This window comes from Arachis ipaensis, chromosome B3, assembly GCF_059453495.1.
Source record: "Arachis ipaensis isolate K30076 ecotype BB chromosome B3, ASM5945349v1, whole genome shotgun sequence".
Classification (NCBI taxonomy): Eukaryota; Viridiplantae; Streptophyta; class Magnoliopsida; order Fabales; family Fabaceae; genus Arachis; species Arachis ipaensis.
Window position 1 is genome coordinate 116937815 of NC_142438.1, and position 12186 is coordinate 116950000.

Consider the following 12186-nt stretch of genomic DNA (forward strand, 5'->3'; position numbering starts at 1 on the left):
TTAAGATTCAGAGTGATGTAAACATGTTCCAAAAGTAAAATTAATAGAAACAGAAAAAAAGTGCTTTTAAACCCGTCTTTGTTTGCTTCAACGGATAGTTCACAACTCTGCCTCATCATCATCATTTGCCCCTAAAATTTAAGCGACATATTTTTAAGTTTAAAAAGAGTAAAATAAGTATAACAAAAAATAAAAAATAAATTTAAAACATTTTATATCACCAGAATCATAATCCATTGAGGACTCAGTCTCGCCACCACTCTGTTCGTAATACCTTAAGGAATCTAAATACTCCTGGATCAAAGCAGCAAATAGGAAGGCTTATGAGCTAGCTATACAATATTATATGTAACAAAATATACTCAACAAATGTATTGTACTTACATCTTCCTCTTCAAACCATTCAGTGTGAACATACTCATCACTTTCAGCATCTACGAAGGAGTAGTCTTCACCATCAATATTCTCCTCAGCGTCAACATCAAATTAGGGAGTCCTTTCATCCATTTTCCTCATGGAACATGTAGCAATGTTATGACCTCCCTTGCGATAGTAGTTGCAACGCTTAGGCTTCCTTGTGGTCTCTATCTCAGTACTTCCATTCTTTGCAAGGTCTTCATACATGTATTCTGCATGCCCCTCCATCATGTTATTGTCCCCATTATGAGCCCTAATCCATGAAAGTATATTTACCAATGCATCTCGTGATTCATTAAAAATATCCCCTTTTAGGCACCCTTTGTTCATAATTTGTTTACACCAATGTGCCAAACATGCACGCCAACTGATAGCCAAGGAATCTTCCATCAAGCCGCACATGTCATCATACCCACTAATGCCTTCCTTCACTTTTTTAGTCCATCTTCGTAGCACTAATGATTTTGGCAACTCCGCAATGTCTAGAAAACCTAAAACAGCAAGTATATGACTACATGGAATACCTATGGAGTCCATTCTCATGCATGAGCATTTAAATTCATCTTGCTCTCCATGAAAAGACACATGCCATATCATGTTAGGCTTGTAAAATTTTGACACCTGATAAATCTTGCAAGAACTCATTTCCTTTTCATATATTACCTTCAATGTGCTGGCCTTGTGGAGCATTGAACGGAACAACATAAAAAATTTGCCGGGTATAAATGGTAGCTAATGACCTTTCTAATTTTTGAAAGTGCGTCTGTATCACAGGTTGTCCAGTTGATGATTTAAAGTCTGCCAAATCCTTTCTGTGTTGCATGTAGCTCAAACAATGCTGGAAGTGTTGAACAAATTCTGTCAAATTATGGTGTGATTTAACATATCTTTTGAGGATAGAATGTAGACTTTCACACCTCGAAGTCGTTCTAAACCCAGCAAAGAATTTTCCTTGGATATGAGTGGTAGCCCACATGTTTCTTTTCCCATACATATCTACTATCCACTCCCAATCTTCCACTCTAAAGAATCCAACCATTTCCTCCCAGTTTTGTTCGAACACACCAACTTCATAATCACTTAGCATTAACTTTGTAAACATTTTCGTAAACTGAGGTTTGTGAATGTTGCTTGTTGCATTATGCATCAAGTGCCATGCACATAACCTATGATGTGCATTTGAAAACACTTCCTGAATAGCGATAGCCATCGATGGATGACCATCTGTAATTACTGAAGTCAGTGTCTTTCCCTTCATTGCTATGAGAAGCTGTTTTAGTAACCACACGTACGTGCTTTTCATCTCATTCGAAACTATCGCAACACCAAATACAACGGTTTGATTATGGTGGTTAACTCCCGAGAATATTACAACCAACAATCTGTATCGATTCTTCTTATATGTGGTGTCAAATGCTAGCACATCCCCGAACAGATCGTAGTCCAACTAACACCGTCCATCACACCAAAAAATTTGCTGAAACACTCCTTCTATGCCCTTTTTAACACTATAGAACAAGTTTTGATCCCTTCTGCTAGTGTTTCCAGGTAAACCATTACAGAGGTTAAATCATCAGGTAATTGTCTTCTTTGCTTCGCAACTTGATTGTGCATATCCTTAATTGAAAAATTAACGTTCTCGTTCCCACCACATTGGCTAGCTAATGACCCAAATATGTTTGGTATGCTAATCCCCACCTCTTTCATATGGTTCATTTGATTAATGTTAGGCTCAGTCATTTTCTTGTAAGATCTTAACATTCTTGCTAACTTTGGAATAATAAGCTCATGGTTGTGTTCATCACAAAAATCTCTCACTACCCAACTCTCAGTTACCACATCGAAGAAAACATGAAGTTTACTCATACAACCACATTTTGTCTCTGGTTTTAGCTCCCTAACTCGATTTTTCATATGGTTCCATTTTTCTAATCTATATCCTTCACGAGAACAAACATATGCTTTTTCTCTAACTTTTCCATCAACTATTCTACTTCTACTCTTTCGTACACTGAAGCCCCTCGTCTTGGCATATGAATTATAAAATTTGAATGCCAAGATAAGATCAACAAAGTGCAATTGACAAATATTTTCCATAGATAGACTTGAGAAATCAATCTTACCAATATCTTTCCAAGAGTTTATGCGATATTGATCCATATCCACTGCATCAGAAGTTGCGTCTTCATCCACATAATCACTAATATTATGCACATTTTGATCACTTGTGTGTCTTTGACTATTTGATGCTTCCTGTAATTTATAGTGACTAACGTTAATTACCCAAAAAATAGCATAAATTAGGTACAATTTATAATCAAATAAGCAAAACTAACCAATAACCATTGAATTTTCAAAAAGAATCACAATACTAATTTCTGAATTTACAAACACACTAAAAAAATAAACAATAATAACAAATAAAAAATTGAACAAATGCCAAATTTAAATAGAAACATAAACTCAGAAATTAAAATTATGAACAGAAATCAAACAGCAATAATAAATAAAAAATAGAACAGCATGACCAGAAGCATAAACCTAGAAATTGAAATCAGAATCATAAAAACAAATACCAGATTTGAGTAGAAACATAAACCCAGAAATTGAAATCATGATCAGAAATCAAACAGCAATAGCAAATAAAAAATAGAACATCATGAAAAGAGACATAAATCCAGAAATTGAAATCAGAATCATAAAAACAAATACCAAAATTTTTTAACCCTAACTCAGAAATTTTAACAACTAAGTAAACCGAACAAAACCACTAATTGAATGAAATAAGAAGAACAAAACTCAATTGAATGACTTCAACAAAACAGATTCATGCAGTAGAACATAAAGGGATAAAAAAAATGAGCTAAATGAAACAAGTTCAAACTAGAGGCTGAGGCTCCATTGAAACTCTTGAAGTGTAGCGATGAAAGGGGAGACGGCACTGAGGATAACTGATGATGAAAAATCGATTCCACACAAACTCACCGGCAAGTGTATCAGGTCGCATCAAGTAGTAATAACTCACAGGAGTGAGGTCGATCCCACATGGATTGATGGATCAAGTAACTTTAGTGAGGTGATTAGTTTAGTTAAGCTAACAATGGTGAATTGGGTAAAAGTGTATTGACAAAATGTAAATTATAGAAGGTAAAAAGTGCAAAAGGTAAATTTGCAGAAACTTAAAGAGCAAAAAATGTAAATTGCAACAAATGTGAAGGGAATTGGGTGCTGGAAAATTAAAGAAGCTGTAAATCAGAACTCAGGACAAGTAACATAAAGGAAAAATTCACTAGATCATAGCTCTCAGAACAATTGCAGGAAAATTAAATCAAACAGATGAACATGAACAGAAATATAAAATTTGCAAAAAAGGAAATTGTAGCAGAGGATTGTAGAAATTGAAATTGCATAAACTGAATTCAATATAACTAAAATGTAGAAAGAGCAAAAAAAAAAAGAAAACTGTATCAAAGAGCCTTCTATTCTACTCCTACTCATACTCCTACTGCTGCCTACTACTAATGCAGCCTACTGTCCGTCTTTACCTCAATGAAATGAAACTGATGCCTTTATATAGGCTTTACAAAATGAAAATGAAATTACAAACAAGTTACAAATAAAATGAAATTCCTATTGTAGCTGTGTCTTATGCCTTTGAGTGATGTCAATGGGCTCTGCTTGCTTTGAATTTTTGATGGGCTTTGAATTAGATTAATTGAGCCAAAGTTGCACTTCCAGGAGAATGGAGCATTTTCAAATTGAGCACAGCGTTCATTCACCCACGCGTACGCATCCCCTGCGCGTGCGCGTCATTTTGCTTTTTGGCCTGTCCACGCGTACTGTCACCTACGCGTACGTGTGACCTTCAGAAATTGGACTTGTGACGCGTGCGCGTGCTATACGCGTGCTGACATTGACCAATTCGCATAAGTTAGGAATTTGATTATCAAAATTGAATTGGTGTTGTAAGTATAGTCCTAATCCAACAAATTGACCATCAATCAAATGTTATCAAAATTCAAAACAAACCGAGAGTATTTAACTCCCGGGTCGTTCTTCCCTAGGAGTTGCAATTAAGTGTATAATCATTGGCTATGAGAGAGAAGCATGGGGAATCGGGAATGAAAGCAAGAGAGCAAGTAATGTAAATAGCAAGAATTGAAACAAGCATGCAAGGAATTGAAAAGAAAGCAATTAAAGGACACTTGGTAAGAAGTGGGTAATCTAGGTTTCCTATCCTAGTTGTGGACCACAAACATGGCAATTGTGTGGAATCAATCCAAATCAATCAATCCTCCTTGGGAACTAGTCAAAAGACGTAATTGATCTCAATCCATAAGTCCTAGTCAACTCACTAATTACTTAGTGAAAGACTAGCGTTAATGGAAACCAAATCAATTAACTAATCTCACACAATGCGGAATGGACATCCACAACTCAATTCCACCCAAACACTGAATTTCTCAACCAAGGAATTAAACGTGCAAGAAATTAAACATCAAAGCAATAAAAGTCAAAGCAATTAAATGAAACGAAAGGAAACATCAAATGCAAGAAAATATCTTGGCAAGTAATTGAGATCTAAGGCTATCTATCCTAGACATTGGCCACAAACACATGATGATAATGAAGAGTTAATCCTACTTAGTCAACCTTACATCGAAGATAAGTCAAATAGGCATAGTTAATTTCAATCTCTAAGTCCTATGTCAACACTAAGGGGTCACATAGAGTCAAGGAAAACCAAATCAACCAACTACTCTAATATATCAAATAAGAATGGACATCAATAACTCAAGGATAACCAAAGTCAACAATTTCAAGCCAAGAGTGGAGAAAAACTAACTAAAAACTAAGCCAAGCATTTTATCAAACACTTGGTGTGCATGAGAATAAAATAATATTAAATTACAATAAAATAAATTCTAAAACTACCAAAGCAAGAAAGTGACAATAACAACTAGAGAAAGCAATAAATGACATGGAAACATAAATTTGCATTAATTAAAATTTAAGTAACAAAGAGTATCCATAAGCATAAAAATAACAAAATAAAGGAAATAACAAGAGAAATGAAGAAGAACAAGATAGAAGAACATGGAAACATAAATGAAACTACACTAGAATAAGAATTAAAAGCTGAAATTAAAAGGAAATTAACTAATAAAACCCTAATTCTAGAGAGAGGGAGGAGCTTCTCTCTCTAGAAAATAAGAGAAAACATAATAAAAACTAAACCTAATTGCCCCCTTCATCCTTCTTCAATTTGGCCTTAAATAGCTTCAAAAAATGAGTTGGATTGGGTTTTGGGGGCCCAAAAATCGCTGCCAGCGAGTTGCAATTAATGAAGTCACGTGCAGGGACCTGTGCGAATGCACAGATGTATGCGTCCGCACACATGCTGAATCCTGACTTGTGCGTACGCACAAGTACCTGTGCGTACGCACAAGTACGTGTGCGTACGCACAAGTACGTGTGCGTACGCACAAGTACGTGTGCGTATGTACACGTAGACTTATGTCCACTATAGCAAATTGCATATTATTTTGAAGCCCCGGACGTTAGCCTTCCAATGCCGCTAAAACCGCCTCATTTGGATCTCTGTAGCTCAAGTTATGACCAATTTAGTACAGAGAGGTCCGACGTGGCAGCTTTCCAAATCCTTCATTTCTTGAATTCTTCCCTTTTGCATGCTCTTTTCCTCACTTCTTCAACCCATACTTGCCTTGGAAACCTAAAAATCACTTAACAAATACATCAAGGCACCAAATGGGATTAAAGTGAATAAAATTAACTAAATTAAGCACAAAAGAGCATGTTTTCACTTTCAAGCACAATTTAGGAAGAAATCTCAAAAGCATGCTATTTAGGTGAATAAATGTGGGTTTATGTGATGGAATCCACTCAAATTAAACCAAAATATATCGTAAAATATGGATTCATCAATTCTCCCACACTTAAACCAAGCATGTCCTCATGCTAAACCAACCAAAGGAGATGGATGAAGGGGTAATCATTAATGCAACTACCTACATGCATGTAACTATACTAAATGCTATATATATACTATGATTCCTATTGAGTTTGGCAAAAACAAACAAAAGAATCTCAATCAATCCAAAGTAGGAACTTAGGGTCAAGACAAGGTAAATATAGCAATATGATCAATGTCCAAAGATTGATTTGAAATTTTCAAAATTAAGTTCAACAACTTGCAAAAAGATACAAGATAAGCAATGGAATCATAAAATTGAGCGATTGAACCCCTCACCGGATGTGTTTACACTCTAGTCGCTCACTGTTTAGGGCTTAATCACTCAATCCTCCCTTAATCATGTTTCTCAAAGATTTGCAAGTCGTCTAACAATCAACTAATATTTGATGCATGAATGCAAATATCATGAGGACTTTTGTGGGTTGTAATGGGGCTTAGATAAGGGTAGGATTAATATGGTTTAGTGGGCTAATAGATTGGATCTTTGATTAGCTCAAGTATCCCACCTAATCCTATATCATGCCATATACATAACAAAACAACCTAACTACCCATTTATTCTCTTTCTCACATTCGCTCATGCATACTCTTTCCAATTCAACTACATATGCATCTCTTATTTACATTCTTATTATCATTTCTCTTTCTTTTCTTTTTCTCTTTTTCTTCTTTTTCTTTTCTTTTCTTTTCTTTTCTTATTATCAACAAAAAGAGATGCATATGGTTTAACCAATAGATGTATGAGTAGTTACCCATTTTGCCATATTTTCAATGAACACCCAAAGCTAACTAACTACCAATGTTTTCCACAAATTCCCCCCACACTTGATTAACACACACACTCAAACCCAAGCTAATCAAAGATACAATCAATGGACATAATGGTTTTTTACTTAGGGTGAATGATGTGCTTATAATGAGAACAAAGGGGAATTAAAGGCTCAAAAAGTGGTTTACAAAGAAAGATGCAAGGGTTGGCCATATGGGTTAGTGAGCTATACAAAGATGGCCTCAATCATACTAAATGCAATCCAAAACAACAAATCTAGGACATATAGACTAAAGCAAATCTAAGATCACAATCATAAAAGGAGTTTATCACACAAGAACAAAAAATTGTGGTTGAAAATGTGCAACCACACAATTAAAGCTCAAATCTCACTTGGTATTTGTTCAAGCTCTTTTCTATGTTGGCATAAAAAGATACTTCAAGTAAGTTCAAAAACAATTTTCAAATTTAATCAATGGAATGCCCAAAAAAGGGGTTTCTTGAAAATTCTTTGTTGTTTTACCAAAACTTATTTACTATATGTATGTATGTATGTATGTTTGTTGTGATGGATGCAATTTCAAAATCTTTTCTAGTTCTATTCCTAATTTTCAACAAGCAAAAATTAACATGAACAATTAGGACAAAATTGAACTAGGTGCTATACTATTCACGTCATCCAATCACAATTTCTATCTATAAAATATATACTAAGAAAAAGATGCAAAACGCAATAGATATAAACTATGAATAGTCTAAGACATATATACTAGAAGGAAATGCAACGCAATAACCAAAATCACTCAAAATATATACAAGAAACCTACTAAAAGAAGTAAAAAAATAAAGTACAAGGTGTTTGAAAAAAGAAAGTTTATACCCCAAAATGGCGAATCCTCCCCCACACTTAAGCGTTGCACAGTCCTCCGTGCACAAACAAAATCCAGGAAGAATGTGTCTCAAGAGCTCCACCTTCGGTTGGTGGATGCGGGGGCTTGGGTTGTGTGGAGATTGCAGAGTCCATGTATGCTCGGCATTTCCCTCCTCAGTATCCTCCTCCTCTCCCGGCTCCTTGCATTTATGTCTCATCCTCAAAAAGAAGAGCAAAGTATAGTTAGGACTCATAGGGCAAGTAGTACAAAAAGGTAAAAAGAAAGAGTGAATAAGCATCTAATTGAGGAAGTTTGTATAGTGGTATAGAATACACACAACGGCCGGCTAACGTGGCATCCACACAATGAAAAAGTAAGCATGAGTTCCTCAACTAAATGGCCTAAGAAGCAAGCAATAAATGAGCATCAATCAAACACAAGCAAACTTAGGCAATTGCAACAAGAGTGAATTGAATTAAGAATATTGGACATTGAAATTGTGCAAGTGAAAGCTCAAGAGTGATATAAAATAGCACAATAAACAACACCCGATCCATTAATGAAAAGGAAACTACTTATTCATCATAAAACACAAGAAAAAAGTCACATGGTATAGGTACTTGTTACAAAAAGTGATACACTTGATAGCAATCAAGTTAAGTCACTCAAACAAATGCAAAGCATTAAAAATAAACAAGTACCGGACATGTGATCCATATGATATGAAAATCAAGATGAACAAGTAATTTCAACTCAATTCACCAAAGTGAAAGTGCACAATTCAATATGCCAAACAAGGATAAAGTTCAATGCATATGGTAGCTACAACATATAAATCAAACTCACAATTCATCTAGGCATTTAAACAAGGCTTTTAATGCTCAGTGCACATATTTATCAAACTTGAAACCAAATTCAAGCAAGAAGCAACCCAATCAATGTTGAACAAACACTTGCAACTTATTTCTTTGTCAAACAACTAAACTAAAGCTAATATAATTACCAAAATAAAAATGGAATGCAAACAAAATGAACAAGAACAAGTAGAAAATAGGGTGAAAGAGCAGCAGAAGAGAGGAGAGAAGAGAAGAAGAGAAGAAAAGAGGCATAGTGAGAAAACAGGGGCGTGCGCACGCACAAGGGTGTGTGCGTGCGCACACTATGAGGAAAGGGGAAGGTGTGCGAGCGCACCGGCTATGCGAGCACTCCTGGCAGAAGAGAGAGTAAGAAGTGTGCGTGCGCACAAGGGTGTACGCACGCACAGAAGAAGTGTTTTTTTTTTGGAAAGGATCACGTGTGCGCGCGCACACAGGTCCGTGCGCGCGCACAAGAGCGTAAGGGCAGGGGTTCACACGCACAGGCTGTGCCAACGCTCCCACCAGAGTGGCTGCAAGTTGGCGTGTAGATGCACATGTCTGTGCGTCTGCATAAAGAGTGCAAAAAAGGGTATGTGTGCGTACACACGAGTGTGTGCACACGCACAGGTCGTAGAAAGTAGGGGAACACGCGTGCACTAGGCATGCTGGCACTGCGAACAGAGGACAAAATCATGTGTGTGCGTGCGCACAGGTCGGTGCTCACGAACAGGAAGCAAAAAGTAGCTGTTTTGTGCGCATGCACAAGTATGTGCGTACACACAGATGCCCTGTTTTGCAAAAATTTTTCTTCAAAATTCTAAGGTACCAAGCCCTAGTTCAATCAAAACTCAACACCAAAACATGCAAGAACCCATAAATTCATGATCCAAACCAAAATTAACCTAACAAAACTCAAAATTAAACTAATCCTAAGCTAATCGAGCATAACAAAAAGCAAATAAGTCAAAATATATACAAAAAGAGAAGAGTAGGAATGATGTTACTAAGCACTTTTATTTAATGTCTTTAAGTTAGACAATTGGGAGAGCCCTTGCTATGGTGGCTTGTGCTTGACTTTCCCACCAATGCTAGAATGTTCAATGCCCTCCGGGATCCCAATCCTAACCATTGACAAAAACAACCAAAAAGCAAGCTATTCACATATTAACATATTTACAATAACCAATAACTTTACACCATTGCAACTCCCCGGCAACGACGCCAAATTTGACAATGACCAATTTGCATAAGCTAGGAATTTGATTATCAAAATGGAATTGGCGTTGTAAGTATAGTCCTAACCCAATAAATTGACCATTAATCAAATGTTATCACAATTCAAAACAAATATTATTAACTGAGAGTATTTAACTCCCGGGTCTTTCTTCCCTAAAAATTGTAATTAAGTGTACAATCATTGGCTATGAGAGAGAAGCATGGGGAATCGGAAATAAAAGTAAGAGAGCAAGTAATGTAAATAGCAAGAATTGAAACAAGCATGCAAGGAATTGAAAAGAAAGCAATTAAAGGACACTTGGCAAGAAGTGGGTAATCTAGGTTTCCTATCCTAGTTGTGGACCACAAATATGGCAATTGTGTGGAATCAATCCAAATCAATCAATCCTCCTTGAGAACTAGTCAAAAGACATAATTGATCTCAATCCATAAGTCCTAGTCAACTCACTAATTACTTAGTGAAGCGTTAATAGAAACCAAATCAATTTACTAATCTCACACAATGCAGAATGGACATCCACAACTCAATTCCACCCAAACACCCAATTTCTCAACCAAGGAATTAAATGTTCAAGAAATTAAACATCAAAGCAATAAAAGTCAAAGCAATTAAATGCAAGGAAAGGAAACTTCAAATGCAAGAAAACATCTTGGCAAGTAATTGAGAGCTAAGGCTATCTACCCTAGACATTGACCACAAACACATGATGATATGAAGAGTTAATCCTACTTAGTCAACCTTACATCGAAGATAAGTCAAATAAGCATAGTTAATTTCAATCCCTAAGTCCTATGTCAACACTAAGGGGTCACATAGAGTCAAGGGAAACCAAATCAACCAACTACTCTAATATATCAAACAAGAATGGACATCAATAACTCAAGGATAACCAAAGTCAACAATTTCAAGCCAAGAGTGGAGAAAAACTAAGTGAAAACTAAGCCAAGCATTTTATCAAACACTTGGTGTGCATGAGAATAAAATAATATTAAATTACAATAAAATAAATTCTAAAACTACCAAAGCAAGAAAGTGACAATAACAACTAGAGAAAGCAATAAATGACATGGAAACATAAATTTGCATTAATTAAAATTAAAGTAACAAAGAGTATCCATAAGCATAAAAATGACAAAATAAAGGAAATAACAAGAGAAATGAAGAAGAACAAGATAGAAGAACATGGAAACAAAATGAAACTACACTAGAATAAGAATTAAAAGCTGAAATTAAAAGGAAATTAACTAATAAAACCCTAATTCTAGAGAGAGGGGGGGAGCTTCTCTCTAGAAAATAAGAGAAAACATAATAAAAACTAAACCTAATTGCCCCCTTCATCCTTCTTCAATTTGGCCTTAAATAGCTTCAAAAAATGAGTTGGATTGGGTTTTGGGGGCCCAAAAATCGCTGCCAGCGAGTTGCAATTAATGAAGTCACGTGCAGGGACCTGTGCGAATGCACAGATGTGTGCGTCCGCACACATGCTGAATCCTGACTTGTGCGTACGCACAAGTACCTGTGCGTAAGCACACGTAGACTTATGTCCACGATAGCAAATTGCATATCATTTTGAAGCCCCGGACGTTAGTCTTCCAATGCCGCTAAAACCGCCTCATTTGGACCTCTGTAGCTCAAGTTATGACCAATTTAGTACAGAGAGGTCAGGGGTGGCAGCTTCCCAAATCCTTCATTTCTTGAATTCTTCCCTTTTGCATGCTCTTTTCCTCACTTCTTCAACCCATACTTGCCTTGGAAACCTGAAAATCACTTAACAAATACATCAAGGTACCAAATGGGATTAAAGTGAATAAAATTGACTAAATTAAGCACAAAAGAGCATATTTTCACTTTCAAGCACAATTTAGGAAGAAATCTCAAAAGCATGCTATTTAGGTGAATAAATATGGGTTTATGTGATGGAATTCACTCAAATCAAACCAAAATATATTGTAAAATATGGATTCATCACGTGTGCGTCGTCATTGTCTTCGGCCTCAGCCATGCTTGTGCGTCTCATTCACGCGTACGCGTTTTCGATA

At 36.1% G+C, this 12186-nt stretch overlaps 1 protein-coding gene across 1 annotated transcript in view; it reads right to left on the reverse strand.

Annotated features, from left to right (window-relative positions):
* Window positions 1–99: 99 nt before the first annotated feature.
* The window catches only part of LOC110269505 (protein FAR1-RELATED SEQUENCE 5-like), a 15228-nt gene continuing 3141 nt past the window's right edge, over window positions 100–12186 (reverse strand). The window contains exons 2-7 of the mRNA XM_021117376.1: window positions 1978–2670; window positions 1081–1864; window positions 540–908; window positions 385–449; window positions 222–294; window positions 100–131 (exon numbers count right to left, since the gene is read on the reverse strand). Of these exons, the coding sequence (XP_020973035.1) occupies window positions 100–131; window positions 222–294; window positions 385–449; window positions 540–908; window positions 1081–1864; window positions 1978–2670 (2016 nt within the window). The remainder of the gene's footprint in view (window positions 132–221; window positions 295–384; window positions 450–539; window positions 909–1080; window positions 1865–1977; window positions 2671–12186) is intronic.